We start from the raw sequence: 15,453 nt of genomic DNA on the forward strand, positions 1-15,453 counted from the left end.
GAGGTTGAGCACAGAGACCCAGGGAAGGTATTGCTTCCCCTTACTCAGGTCTTTAGGTTTTTTGCTGGAGTCCATCTTGTTTTCTTGGTTGAGCTAGAAGGGAGCTTCCCTGCAGAACCCGGTAAGGAGGGGGGTCCAGGGGCGGGTGTCTGGGGGTCCCTGGGGGGTGTGGAGGTGTGGCTGGGGGCTGGGCCTAGTTGCTGAGTGTGTCGTAGGGTTGCCAGGTGTCCAGTATTTTTGCCTCCTGGCAGGGAAAAAAACAGAAAATATCGGACATTTTAGGAGTCCGGTATTTTTTGATTTTTTTTACCAGACAGGAGGCAAAAATACCGGACTGTTTGGATCAGTACTGGACACCTGGGAATCCTAATTCCTCTGCAAGCTGGATCTGGCCTGCAAGGCTCCCCTGCCCCCCACAGTGGGAAGCCAGTGCTGGCACTCCAACCTTATAGAGGGGGCTCAGGGCTGGTTCCCTGCCGCAGGGGAGAGGGGGTGAGCCCCAAGCCTTTCAGAAACACTGCTGTACGACATGTTTTCTAAGCCTTTAATCATTCTCATGGCTCTTCTTGGAACCCTCTCCAATTTTTCAATATCCTTCATGCCGTGTGTACACCAATGCTGGTCACAATATTATAGGGATGTTTGCATCAGTGCCAAATGCAGAGATAATATGACCTCTTTCTTCTTAGTTAATACTCCTCTGTTAATACATCTGAGAATTAGGCTAGCCCTTTTGGCTACAGTGTCATAATGGGAGCTCATGTTCTGCTGATTATCAGCCATGCCCTCAAAGTCTTTTTCAGTGCCCCTACTTCCCATGATAGAGTTCCCCATCCTGTAAGGATGAAAGGTAAATATTTCTCTTTGTTACAGTATTGATTGTCATAAAAAATATTAGTGTCCCACAAAAAAAGTCTCACAAAATCCATCTGAGGTAGGCAAATGTGTTATCTAATAGAATCATAGAAACATAGAACTGGAAGGGACTTCACAAGGTCATCAAGTCCAGCACCCTGCCCTCACAGCAGAACCAATCACCTTCTAGGTCATCCCTGACAGATGGCCTGTCTAACCCGCTCTTAAATATTTCCAACGATGGAGATTCTACAACCTCCCTAGGCAATTTATTCCAGTGTGTAAGACCCTGTCAGTTAGGAAGTTTTTTCTTATGGGTAAAGACACATCTCCACTTGCTGGAGGATAGAGGCTCTAGTGATTAATCCTCCAGGGTTCCATTTAGCAGGTCTAGAAAAGACCCACTAAATTGAATGCTGAGGGCGCCCCCATCACTTCTCGCTGTCACGAGGAGAAAGGGAAGTCAACTGAAACATTTATCTTGATGACCTTGTGCTGTGGGGCCACTCAATAAAATCATTGCAAGGTACGTCAACTCTAGCTATGCAATTCACAGAGCTGGAGTGGTGTATCTTGCATTGATTTTTCTCTGCCAGTGTAGACCTGGCCTAAGCAGTGCCTTGGAGAGGTGAAATGATTTATAAGTCTGTGACAGAGTTAGGACCAGAATGTAGAAATCTGGATGCCCAGCCCTCTCCTTGCACCTTTATACCATACACTGTTTCTTTCATACTGGCTACGTCTAGACTGGCATGATTTTCCGCAAATGCTTTTAATGGAAAAAGTTTTTCCGTTAAAAGCATTTGCGGAAAAGAGCATCTAGATTGGCACGGATGCTTTTCTGCAAAAGCACTTTTTGTGGAAAAGTGTCCATGCCAATCTAGACGCGGTTTTGCACAAGAAAGCCCCGATCCCCATTTTCGTGATAGGGGCTTTTTTGCGCAAATCAATATCGCGTTGTCTACACTGGCCCTCTTGCGCAAAAGCATTTGTGCAAGAGGGCTTTTGCCCGAAAGGGAGCAGCACAGCATTTCCGCAAGAACACTGACAATCTTACAGGAGATTGTCAGTGTTCTTGCGGAAATTCAAGCGGCCAGTGTAGACAGCTGCCAAGTTTTTCTGCAAAAGCAACTGCTTTTGCGGAAAAACTTGCCAGTCTAGATGCAGCCATGGAGTCTGAACTGCATTCGCATATAAGTTACTCATAGTTAAACTGCTACTAGTTGGTATATATGAAGCTTCAACTTACAAATCTGTAACAAGTGGCAGTGTGTAATAAGAATCAATATTGTGATCTTTACAGGGTGGCAAACCATGAATACCAGCCGCCTACTTCTGTGCCTGCAAGCCCTGTCCATTTGTACTGCTGGTTTCAGCAGATGGCGAGGAAGTGTTCTCCCTAAGAACTCTAAAGTACTGTATTCAATAACTATTTGTGTGAATACGTGTGAATATGATTATCACCCTTGTTACATGACTTTCCTGATTGTTTTGGAGAGTCACAAACTATTAACAATGCTAAGGAAATGTCAGCATTCACAATCTGATTTGTCTCTGGTATAAGTGCCATTTAAATAAGTCCCACACCATCCTCACTGCAATGCATTCTTGGATGCGTCCTTTGGAAGCGATTTTGGGTTACAAAATAATGTAATCTCAAAAGCTGCTGCAATTGACCTGCATGTGAAATTCCCAGAGTATAAGGTTCCCCTTTGTCAGAGAAGGAGGGGAAAGTGAATAGTTTGCTGCATGCCTCACTTTGCCTGGGGAGTGCAGAGGGCAGATGAACCTGGACCTGCCCCAGACAGGGGACATGCACTCCTCTCCAGGCTGCACCCACTGGAGATGCACTTCCCACCTGGTCCCAAACTACTAGTGAGAGAGGGCTGGGGTAGTCCTCTCTCCTTGAGGCAGCCTGCATCCTGAACTCCTTATCCGCAGCCCCACACCGGAGCAATTATTTAAATGGAGATAAACAAAACTTATTTGAGTTAAAGACCTGAGCAAGTGGGTAAATCCGCTAGTAATAAACAACTAAACTGTAGTCACAATACATTGAGATTCTGTACATATATAATCCATGTGCTTGTGTGCATGGTTTGTATTGATGTGTTCAGGAGGGGACAGAATAACACATTTGACTATACAGGCAGTCCCCGAGTTACGCGGATCCGACTTATGTTGGATCCGCAGTTACGAACGGGGTTCTTCTCGCCCCGGAGGGCGGGAGCGGCGGTATGCCCAGACGCGCCACAGTCCAGCCGCCCGCATCCTGGAAGTCCCCCCCAGCAGACCAGGGAGACGCGGAGGAAAGCTGCAGAGGACCCAGGCGGTGCGTCTCGGTCCGCCGCCCACGTCTCCCTGGTCTGCTGGGGGGGGGGAGGGGCGCAGCTAGTGCGCCCCCTCCCCGCAGCAGACCAGGCTTTTCTCCGGACGCCTGTGGTAGAGCAGCTGGGGCGCTGCCGGTTGGTCCCGCAGTGCCGCTCTGGGCGTTACTGGACCAACCCGGCAGCACCCCAGCTGCTCTGCCCCAGGCGTCCTGATTGAGCCGCTGCTGGTCAGTTTCAGCAGCGGCTGAATCAGGACACCTGGGGCAAAGCAGCTTGGGTGCTGCTGGGTTGGTCCAGTAGCACCGCTCCTCGGCGCTACTGGAGTAACCCAGCAGCACCCCAGCTGCTCTGCCCCAGGCGTCCGCAAGTCAGCCGCTGCTGAAACTGACCAGTACTGACTACAGGAAGCCCGAGGCACAGTTGCTCTGCCCCGGGCTTCCTGGAATCAGCCGCTGATCAGTTTCAGCAGCAGCTGACTTGGGGACGCCAGGGGTTCTTAAGTTGAATCTGTATGTAAGTCGGAACTGGCATCCAGATTCAGCCTGTTGAAACTGATCAGCGGCTGATTCCAGGAAGCCCGGGGCAGAGCAACTCTGTCTCGGGCTTCCTGTAGTCAGCGCTGGTCAGTTTCAGCAGAGGCTGAATCTGGACGCCAGTTCCAACTTACATACAGATTCAACTTACGAACAAACTTACAGTCCCTATCTTGTACGTAACCCGGGGACTGCCTGTATAGTGATATTAGCCAGGGTGACTATGTAGTGATATTAGCCAGGGCAGGACCCCAATCCATTATGCAAACACTTTTAGGGACAGAATTTTACAAGAACTCAGCCCCCAGCTACCGCCGTCGAGAGCACTGGAGAAAGGCTGGCCTCTGCTGAACTTGTTTGGAAAACTGGTTCCAGCGGTAGATGTTGAGTCTAGAGATGAGCCTGAGCCAAAACCCAAGATCAGCCCCAAACCTTGGCGATTCAAACCCTAATCTCAAGTTTGCAGGGGGGAGCTCATTTTAATGAAGGTTCCACAAGTGCTGCTTGACTCCAGGGCATATTGAATCGCACTTGCAATATCTCTCAGAGCCGGCAGGGTGTTCCCTTTGCATCAAATAGGTCATCCAAGCAACTCACTTTAATAATTCATAGAGATGTGAATGCAATTTGTGTGCCTAGGGAGGGAGGCAGACATATAAAACCCAGGAATTATAATATTGTACTTAGTTTGCCCTGCGGAATGACTTTGTCTTACAGTGATATGTTAATAAAAAACTAAGGAGCGCTAGGGACAATGGTGAGGTAGGTAGTGAGCTTCATTGTGAGCATGGCTCGTTCCTACTAAGACAGAGGTGTGTATCCTCATCACATCATTCACCTTCTGCCACCTCATGCATTAGTTTCACCCAGCTTTTTCCATTTTACAAGCACTTTAAATGGTGAGATCTGTAGAGTCTAGGTTCACTGAGGTACTTAACATTGTGCATAGTCAATAGGACTCCTCACAGGCTGTGTTCTGTCTGTCTGTAAGTATCATACTGCATGGGGGACTAATGGAAGAGCGACTCAGGCCTGCTGGCGAGGGGGTGACAAAGAGAGCAGCTGTCCCAGGGTATGGCGATTCAAAAGAACGAGGGGCTACTGGCTGTTGCCCCTGCTATTGTGGCAGTGCCCAGAATCTTAGACCCTTTAAATCACCACTGGAGTGCTATGCACTGCACTCTCAGCAGCTCTAAGGGATGGGGACAGAGGGGAGGTGGTGTGGCACTCTCTGGGCAGCACTGAGTGATGTCTGCCCCTAATCCTGCCCCATCCATTCAATGCACTCCCTCCGGGAGCATGGAGCCAGCCCTGCAACCCTTGCCCAGGGGCCCAGAATGTCTCCTCTGGTCTCTTTACTCTAGCACCTGCCACAAATGGGCCCCCTGGCCCCTACCCTATACGTGATAAATAATAATAAAGGTATTTCACATTTCCAATAACCTGAGCCAGAATCACCCATCGCATGCCTCACACCAGAGCTCTCTTTTACCTGTGAAGTTAACTTTCAGTAGGTAATCTTTGTACAGCTTCTTGCCATCCAGCAGCTTCATGGCATCACACAGTTTGGTGGTGTTGGGACATAATGTCCGTTGCATTTTGTGCAAAGCATGGGCCATGGCGTACACAGCATTCACCACAAACATGATCTTGGATTCCTGCTCATAGTTGGAACTGTTGATAGTTAAGTGTTTGTCACAAGCTTTTCTGTGCGCCTTTCTGTTCTGGAGACTGCACTGGAATTTTTGCTCCCAAAAGTCCCTGAACCAGGGATTGCGATTATTATTATAAGGACTGAGGCTTTGGAAGTACCTGTCAAACTCTTTCACTGGATGGGAAGCAAGTTCCAGGGTTATTGCTCCATAAGCGACATGCTCATTGCCCTTGACAACGCTCTCCTGGGCCCCCCACCCGTCACTGGCGACCCACGTAAAGGAAACGTTGAATCGGTTGGCGGCCGCAATGAGCTCTCGAGAGTCATCGCTTCTCATGAAGAGCACGACCACTCTGGCGTTGGGTTTTTGGAGCAGCTCTCTGATCACGCTGTCGTAGGACTTCCGAATGTTGGACCTGCCAACCTTCTCTGAGGTGGCAATGCAGATATTCCGGAGACGGGCCTCCTGCTCAAAGGCTTCGATCCCCGTCTCTCCATAGTCTCCTTCTGAGGCAACCGTCGACACGTAGGTCCAGTTGAAGAACCGCAAGATCTCGGCCATTGCTTTTGCTTGATAAAAGTCGGGGGGGACTGTCCTTGCAAAATAATCATAGCGGGACTTGTCACTCAGTTTGGCACTGGTGGAAGCATAGCTGATCTGGGGGATCTGGAATAGCCTCAGCAAATTTGCAACCTGGAGGGAAAAGACACTTTTAAATGTTTTTGAACCAAGCATGTATACAAAGCACCAAACAATGGCTGTTCTAGAGTGAGGTGCCCTGGAGGAGACAGGGTGTCTAGCAGAGGCTACCAGTCCATTCCTGTCCTATCCAAATGCACTGAGGGAAAAGTCCAGCTGCCCCATTCATTTGCACTACATTCTGTATTCTCTGCTGCTGCAAATGGGCCCAGATACATTGGCTCCAGTAGAGCTGTGCTCACAGACACCAGCAGAAAATTTGGCCTAGTGCTGCCAGGACCACTGTTTGGTTGGAACATATTCAAACGTGACATTTATACTGGTGAGATTCCAGTGTCCTCTCCTGTCCAGTGTGATTTGGCCTTTCAAGGGCCTGATTAGGCACTTGACTGAATATCCCCCTGTACTCAGTGCAGCCTCCACATGTATGTGTACAAAGCCTCCTCCTCCAAAGGAACTCCTCAAGCCCCACCTGGCTGGTGACATGCTCCAGCTGTTGTGACTCATGCTCCTCACCCCCTACCCCCCTCCTTTATTGTACTGCGTCTTTGTTCTGTGCTGTTCCAGCCTGTGCTCCCTCCCAGGGCAGGGAAGTGTGAGTTATTTGGCATGGCTCTCCTACTGTACAGTGCCATGTTCACCTCCAATTCTGTACAAATAATAAATACAGATAATAACCCCTAATTGCACTAGCTGGGAGATTTACGTGGTGCAATGTATTCTTTTTTTTACACACCGCATTTCCCTTGCTAGTGGGCAGGTATTGCAAATAAATGTGTTCCTATCAATCTGTCTGATCATGTCGATAGCTCTGAGACAGTGCAGCTCTGGGCTGTTTCTGGAAGGAGAAGAGGAAAGATATGTTTTTCCTTGAGGTCATGTCTTGCTGTCAGTTGCACTGGGCCCACGATTGACTTACATGTGACTAAGAGGGGTAGACCTGTTTCCATTGTATGACAATAATTTTGAAAGAAAAAACACATTAAAGGTTCTAGTGACGACAGTCTTGGAATGTGGCCCAATTAAAAAAATGTAAGAAGAATTTCCCTGATGGCAAATCATGCCTATTAAATCAAAATCAAATAATGACCTAAACAAGCCACTTCAGATTTTGGCACCATGTTGTCTTCTGACCACAGATCTGACGTGAGAGATTTCAAATGCAGAGGATTTTTGAGAAATATTGTGGAAGGACGTTTATAAGGATGATGGCTAGTGTTGTGGTTAAGGTCGTCCTGTGAGTCTTTGTAGACTGAGGTTTATTTTACGTGCTGCCACAGAGACAGCCTGTGTTTACTGTCTGGAGTAGATGCTGGATGGAGATGCAAAAGTTCAGGTCATGTGGTGATAGTGGTGCTGATGGGCTGCAGTAAAAGACAATATCTTTGGATTGCATAAGAGCAGAAGATTGGCCCAAGTAGTTGTCCATTACAAGAGGAGGCTCTGCATCAGTGCGTGTGCGTGCATGTGCTTGGCTCATAAACAGTGGGCTGGACAAGCTCTGGAAGAACTAACTGTTGGGTAAGAAATACCTTCTTTGACAGGGAAGTACCTTGTTAATAAGTACAGGCTACAGATTATGTTTGAAGTTTTTCATTTATCTGTAATCTTTCAATCTTTCTCAATCTTTCGGGGTTTGATTTAGTGGGTCTAGTAAACATCTTCTAAATTGAATGCTGTGGGCATCCCCATTAACTGCTGTTGCGAGGAGTAAGGGAGTATGCCCTCTCACTCTGTGGCCACCCCAGAAAAATCTATGTAAGTTCCGCCAACTCCAGCTATGCAATTCACATAGTGGGAGTTGCATATCTTGCATCAATTTTCTCTGCCAGTGTACACCTGGCCTCAGTTCAGTGCTTGTGTTGGTGTTACAAGGAATGGAACACCTGAGGAACTCCTGACTTCTTCAGAAGGGTAGCCAGGTTAGTCTGTAACTGGAAAAACTTAAGAAACAATGAAGAGTCTTATAGCACCTTAGATACTAATAAAACATGTAGATGGTATCATGTGGTTTCGTGGTTCCACTTCTTCAGATGTTGTGAAGTATATCCAGTTACAGACTAACTTGGCTACTCCTCTGAAGCTCTTGAGTTCTTGTGAGCCTCTGTGGTGAAAGAGAAGTTTAGTTTTGTTGCTGGTTTGGTCTATCCTGTGGAAAAATAACTGCCAATATTTGGGGGCATACCTGTGTTATTTCTCAGCAGTTTGTCCTGAATTTGGTATTCTCAGCTGAGACCCACAAAGACATGGTTACCACTTAAGTGTAACAAAGTGGGGAGTGTTGATTGCTAGTTTACAAAGGAAAAGAACGGGGCTTATGAAGTTGGGAGCAGAGCGCCTGTGCTGGCAGAAGCCAGTGGCTGGGGAAAATTTTCCCTAGTGGGATACAGACAGGGAACCCTCCCACTGTATGCAATGGGTAGTATTGATCCCAGATTCCTGGGTTAACTCCCAAACTATGTCACAATATGGATTTGGGAACTTTGCTTTGGGTTTGAAAAAGCTGGTCTAGCTGCACGTTCCCTGCTTGCCTTGTGCAAATGGAAGCCTGTCATCCATCAATCTAATGAACCAAGAATCCAGGCCCTTTCAGAGTCTTTGAGCTATTTCCATAAGTGCCTTGCCTTGAACTGCATATGCTTGGCAAAAACTGCTTGTTTTAAAGTCATCGTTCCCACTCTTTCACTCCGAGACAGGGGCCATTACACACCACAGGTGCAGTGAAGGAGCTGGTAGGAGCTCCTTGTCTGTAATTCTCAAGCCAGGTATTAACAAGAAAAATCATCCTTTAAAAATGGTACCTCTGGGAACAGTGATATAGGTACTGCTATTGAACATATAATTTTGTTTTCCCACTTATTTCCTTATCATTTATTAATCTAGATGCTGGACAGTTTATATTTCAGGTTTACAACGCTTAAGCTTTTCAGAAACTTCAGGTTCAACTCTTCCTTTTACACCTGGAGCTAGATTTCCTGAGTCCCAATGAAATCTGAACATATAATATTTTGTCTGTCTTGTAGGGATACTGAATACACTATGGCACTTTTGTCTAGTGAAGAGGTTGTCTCCAAGTTCTTTGTTCAAAAATTCCCCTTTTTCTTATCACCAACCTGCTGTGCACTGCTCAGTTGTATGTAAATATGTAACCTACACATCTGATGGGCAGCGTTCCCTCTAAGATTTTCCACCCATGAGCAGAGTGAGTTTTGTCTTGTGCTCCAGCATTGAGTTCAGGTGCGCTTTTTCGGATGTGTGCTATTGTGGCACACAAGTTATTAATAAATATCTTATAAACCTCTCCCTTTTCCATCTGCTGCCATGTCTCCCACCCTCTCCCTACCCCATCTGCTCCCCTGGTGCTCAACCACCCTTCTCTTCCCCCTGTGCCTACTCCTCCTCTAGCCACACTATGATCATCTCTAGCTACCTCTCCCTATCCTCTCTCCTAACACCTCTCTCTACCCAACTGCCTTGCCTCTCTCTGGTGCCTGTCCCTCCCCTCCATGTGTCTGTCCTTCTGCTTCACTCCCACAATTCCCTGGTACCTGCACCTTCCCTTACCCCTGCACCTTCCTGGTGCCTCCCCCTTCCCTCACTGCCCCTGCCCTCCTTGTCCTCTTTCTCCCTGGTGCCCACCCCCTCACCACCATCTGCCCCAGTTCCCGTCATGCACTTCTGTGCCCTCACGCATGACTTGCTCCATGCCCTGCCTTCCTCATACCCACCCCTCCTTTCAACCTCTCTTCTCCTGCCACCCACTCCTCCCCTCTTATCTTCCTCCCTCTTGCGCCCATTGTCCCGGCCCTTTCTGCTCCCAGCATCATCCTATGCCCTTCCTTCTCACACCCCCATTGACACCTTCCCTCCCATATCCCCTCCTGCCCTTTTCCATTGTCTCCTCTTGGCCCCCTGGCATTTGTCTCTCCTTCACCCTGCCCCTTGGTGCCTACCCCTTTCTTCTCCTGCCCTGGCCCTCCCTTCTTCCCTCAGCACAAGCCCCTTCCTTTCCTCACCCCACTTTCCCTTAGTTCTTCCCCTTCCCTAACTTTCTACCTTCGACATGGAAAGCAGTTTGTGGGGGCTGTAACTAGGGCCATGGTGCTATTTTTACTACCACAGTCCTGGCCCTAGAAGCCCCTGCAGCCCCAGTCCCAGCTGGTCCTGGAGCAGAACCACATGCTGGGACTGGAGCAGAGGCCGTCTGCAGTGCTATTTTTAGTACCATGGTCCCAGTTTGCGGGACCTCGGTACTAAAAATAGCACTGTGGGCGGCCCTGGCTCCAGCTGGAGTAAAGTGGCAGCTGCACAAGGCCCATTCCAGCTGGGGCAGCCTTACCAGAATGGGGCAGCCTTACCTTTTGTGGCTGCTGCTTTACGCCAGCTGGAGCCAGGGTGCACGAGGTGTGTGCTTCCGTCCTGCGATAGGGTAACAGGGGTACTGGAGCACCAGTGCAGGCTTCCCAATGCTGGGGGTCCCTGAGCCTCAGGGCATGTCTAGACTACCCTCAGCTTCCAAAAGAAGATATGCAAATTTGGTGCAAATTTGCTTTTCTTCTTCCGATCCCTTTTTCAGAAGAGGTTTTTCAGAAAAAAAAAGCAGTCTAGACAGGGTTTTTCAAGCAACCACTTCTTTTTTCGAAAGAACCCTTATTCCTCAAAAAAAAAAAAAAGAGGTTTACAGGGTTCTTTCAAAAAAGGGGGGCTTTTGCATGAAAACTCCCATCTAGACTGCTTTTTTTTTCCAAAAAATACCTCTTCCGAAAAAGGGATCAGAAAAAGATATGCAAATGTGTGCAAATTTGCATATCTTCTTTTGGAAGCCAAGGATAGTCTAGATGTGCCCTCAGGGCCAGATCCTAGCAAGCTGAGGGTGGCATCCGGCCTCCAGGTCTCAGGTTCTCTTCCTTTGCTCTACAGCCTTAGCTGAGAGCCAGTTGGCATTATAACTCAAGCTATATAACTCAAACCCACATGCTAAGATCAAGAGGTCCCAGTTCAGAATTACAAATACATGATATTTTGGTATGAAAGATGCTGCAATAGTGTTATTAAAAAGAACTGTTCATCATGTGCCATGTGACGTCACATTCAATTAACATACGAGACACCTGGTTGGATCACACCATTTTGTTCTTCCACTGAAAATCTCATAGCACTTTGCAAAACTTAATGAACTTAGCCTCACAGTGCTCCTGGAAAGACAGGTAAACACCAGAATTTACATTTTTAGGATGGTAAGTACTTTGTCCAAAATCTCACAGGGAGTCAATGGCAGAGCGAGGGACCCACATTTTCTAAGAAACATGCACCGCTGCCAAAATACCTGCTAAGTAGCTTGTAAATTGTTTTGTTTGCAGTGTTTTCACGGGAAAAAGTAGGTTACACTGTGGTCATCAAACACATTTATCCCAGTATGAACTGACAACACCTTCAATTACTTTTCTTGCGTTACTTCATCAGACTCCATGCATCTGACAAAGTGGTTTTGAGCCATAAAAGTTTATGCTGGAATAAATCTGGTCTTTATGGTGCCACAGGTGTCCTGGTGTTTTTCTTGTTTGGCCTTTTCATGTTATTTTCCTTAATCCAAAAATATGTTTTTAAATAAAAAGCACATAGAGGGTCATTTAAAGTAGTAAATAATAGGGGAAAATGATTTGCAAAGGACCGATATTCATGAGAAAGTTGAAGCAGCTGTTCCGTATACGAAGGCTGCTTTTTCTTCACAACACTTGGGAGTAAATGAAGTGCTTGTGAAAGTGAGGGGCTCAGTAACTCTGCTTTGTGACAAATTTAATAATGGGAACAAAACTGGTGCAGACCCTGTTAATATACCAGGGTATGTTTACACTTGCAGCCTAATTCGAACTAGGACTGCAAATGTAGGCATTCGGAATTGCAAATCAAGCCTGGGATTTAAATATCCTGTGCTTGATTTGCATCTTCCCAGCCGGGCACCATTTTTGAAATTTACAAGCCTGGACTAACTGCCTGCATCTACATGTGGCAGGGAAATGGGCATTTGAAATAAAGCCCTATTTCGAACTACCTGTTATTCCTCCTGCAATGAGGTTTAACTTGGAAGTGGGTCTGGCCCACGAAAGCTCATCACCTAATATAAACCATCTTGTTAGTCTTTAAAGTGCTACATAGTCCTGTTTTTTGTTCCTATACAGAGGTCATCCAAAATGTTTCAGTGTCCTCTTCCTTATGCCTAGCTTTTAGAATACTATTGTTTTGCAGTTCTAACATCTCTTCTTCAAATGTGGCCCTCTCAACACCAAACCTCACTGCTGAAGGTGAGACTGCCTTTACCTCAACTGAAAATGGATTTTCAGTAAATTCAAAAACTGTTTGCAGGGATTTGACATCTAGAAAATGAGAAGAAAATTTGGTTTTCAGTTCTGAGATGTACTCTGTAAAAAATCAGGCAAAAAAGATGCATGTTCACTCATCTGGGTCACTTTTGAGTTGAGGATGGGAAAGTGAGTTAAGTCTTTCTCATGAAGTTGATCTGTAAAAAGGGCCAGTTTTGTTTCAAATGCAGAAACATCGCACATCAGAGAAGGCGGGTTTTTTTCTTTGCCTTGAAGTTTTAAATTGAGTGCATTTAAGTGGTGTGTCATATCAGTAAGAAAAGCCACATTTAGCAGGAATGTCTCTTTGTCTAAACACGCCAGTAAATCCTGGTGATCCATTGCCTCCAAAAACACTCGTACAGCAGGCAGTAGATCCATAAACTGACCTAACATTTTGCCTCAACTCAGCCATCTAAGTTCCGCAAGCATTGCCAAGTCACCATACTGTGTTTCATACTGAACTAAAGCTTGAAATTGTCTCTGTTTCAAGGCACTTGCAACAATGAAGTTGACGATTTTTGTGACCCTATCCATTGTGCTCTTGAGAAATCCTCTCTTCATTTTGCTGCATAACTGTTCGAGGTGCAGAATGCAATGGTCTGAAAAAAAATCTGGAAACTGTGGATTTTTCTTCAGCAAAGAAATTAGCCCTTTCTCTTTTCCAACCATGGAGGAAGCACCATCTGTTGTTGTTGAAGTAAGCTTCTTAAAATCAATGCATTTTCCTGGTCCTTCAAAAAATGCCATCAGCACAGAATAAATGTCCTCTCCCCTAGTTTGACCCGTCAAAGGTAACAGAGTAAGCATTTCTTCAACATACTTTTTGCCATTGAAAAAATACACCCACCCAGATTATGAGCTGAGATGTGTCTGAATGATCAGTAGATTGGTCCATTGCCAGACTGAAATACTCAGTGCTTTCAATGTTTTTTTAGCAATTTAGAAAACAGATCACCTGAAATGCTTTCAATTAATCTTACTACAGTTGAATCAGACAACTGCAGTTTTGATGTTTAACTATATCCTCTTTGTTTTTAAATTCTGCAAAAAGTGATTTGCTGCAATCCAAGAAGCACTGCTTCATCAATTCACCTTTGGTAAAATGTATTTTTGATTTAGCTATGTGCCAAGCCATTTTGAAGGAGGCTTCTGTAACGGCATTGCTGTCTTTAACTTGTGAACAGAAAATATCTTGTTGAGTATGGTAACCTTCCAGTAAGGAACATATCTTAGTTTTTCTTAAATTGCTGTCTTGTCTTGGTGACAAGATTCATGGTGCCGTTGAGGTTTGTTTTCTTTTACACAGCAATAGTCTTTTGACAAAGAAGACACATTGGTTTTCTATTTATCTCTGCAAAAGTGAATTCCATCTCCCAAACAGGGTTGAAAACCCTGTGTTCATCCAACAAGCATCTCTTCTTTCTTGCCTTTTTTTAATGCTTCTTATTAAAAATTGTATACTAGTGTTTTGGGTGTTTGGCTTGAAGCTTCAGGTTAACATAAGAACGGCCATACTGGGTGAGACTGAAGGCCCATCTAGCTCAATATCCTGTCTGCTGACAATGGCCAATACCAGATGCCTCAGAAGGAGGGAACACAACAGTAAATCATTGCCTGATCCCTCTCCTGTCATCCATCTGCAGACAGATAGAGGCTAGGGACATCATTCCTACCCATCCTGGCTAATAGCCAATGGTGGACCTAACCTCTATGAATCTATCTAGCCCTTTTTTGACCCCTGTTAAAGTCCTAGTCTTCATCACTGTGACGGACTGACCCCCCATGCTTTATGAAATGGACTTATGGACATGAATTTATATAACTCAAAGGTACTTTGAGAGAATTATTTCATGTAACCCATCAGTCTTCATGTCATGATCGACTGGTTCTGTTTATCTTACTCTAATGTATGGATCACGTGTGTGTGTAAAATTAGACACGTGGAGTGGGGAATATTTTGTGGTTACGTCTACACTGGCATGATTTTCCGGAAATGCTTTTAACAGAAAAGTTTTCCGTTAAAAGCATTTTTGGAAAAGCGCGTCTAGATTGGCCACGGACGCTTTTCCGCAAAAAACCCCCATTGCCATTTTTGTGATCGGGGCTTTTTTTGCAGAAAACAAATCTCTGCTGTCTACACTGGCCCTTTTGTGCAAAAGTTTTTCGGAAAAAGACTTTTGCCCGAACGGGAGCAGCATAGTATTTCCGCAAAAGCACTGACAATCTTACATGAGATCGTCAGTGCTTTTGCGGAAATTCAAGCGGCCAGTGTAGACAGCTGGAAAGTTTTTCCACAAAAGCAACTGCTTTTCCAGAAAAAGTGGCCAGTCTAGACACAGCCTGTGAGTTTCAAATGTGTGAATGGGAGACATGGAAGGTGTTACCCGCAACTTCTTGATGAGCCACTGTTAAACAATCTTTTGTCTTCAAGTCTAAGCAGTGGTTGGTAGGGAGTGGCCTCAACTCCTTAACAAAAAGAATAGGAAAGCAGATGCCTGGATCTTTTGGCTGGGCTGCACCTGAAGGAAGGAGCAGAAGACCCCAGAGTGGGGAAGAGAGCCCTGGTTTGGAGTGGCAGTTGGAATAGAGGTTTTAGGGTGAGTTCAAAGAGTTTGCACAGAGGTTCAGTGTCTGGTGGGGGCAGGGACCTCAGCTCAGGGTCTTGGCTGAGGGAGACCAGTGGAGCTGGCCCAGCAGGATTGGTTGGTGAAGAGCCTCAGAGAGTGGGAAGGAGAGTGTCAGTGACCGTGTCAGCACCTGGGAGGCACCTCCAAAGGGTCGTCTGTGACTGTACCCTATTACAATCACATCATCTGGCAAGGAGTTCTACAGGTTGATTGTGTGCTGAGTGCAAAAAAAAAGGTTGTGCGTTTTTTGGAATGATTTACTCAGAAAAAGTTTCCAAGCCGGAGTGCTCCAATCTGTGGACACAAGAGTACAGGGTGGCTGCCTCAAACGATTTTTGGAAGGGACCCACAGGGCCCAGGGCAGCCTGAGGGATTACCAGGGAGCTGGCGGG

General features: G+C 46.2%; 1 protein-coding gene across 5 annotated transcripts in view; it reads right to left on the reverse strand.

Moving 5' to 3' along the window:
* GRM3 (glutamate metabotropic receptor 3) overlaps positions 1-15,453 on the reverse strand; it is a 171,080-nt gene that overhangs the window by 43,887 nt on the left and 111,740 nt on the right. For all 5 annotated transcript variants that reach the window (XM_075926200.1, XM_025181676.2, XM_025181677.2 and 2 more), the window contains one exon: positions 5,211-6,066. In XM_075926200.1, the coding sequence (XP_075782315.1) occupies positions 5,211-6,066 (856 nt within the window). The remainder of the gene's footprint in view (positions 1-5,210; positions 6,067-15,453) is intronic.

Source organism: Pelodiscus sinensis, chromosome 1 (genome assembly GCF_049634645.1).
Source record: "Pelodiscus sinensis isolate JC-2024 chromosome 1, ASM4963464v1, whole genome shotgun sequence".
Classification (NCBI taxonomy): Eukaryota; Metazoa; Chordata; order Testudines; family Trionychidae; genus Pelodiscus; species Pelodiscus sinensis.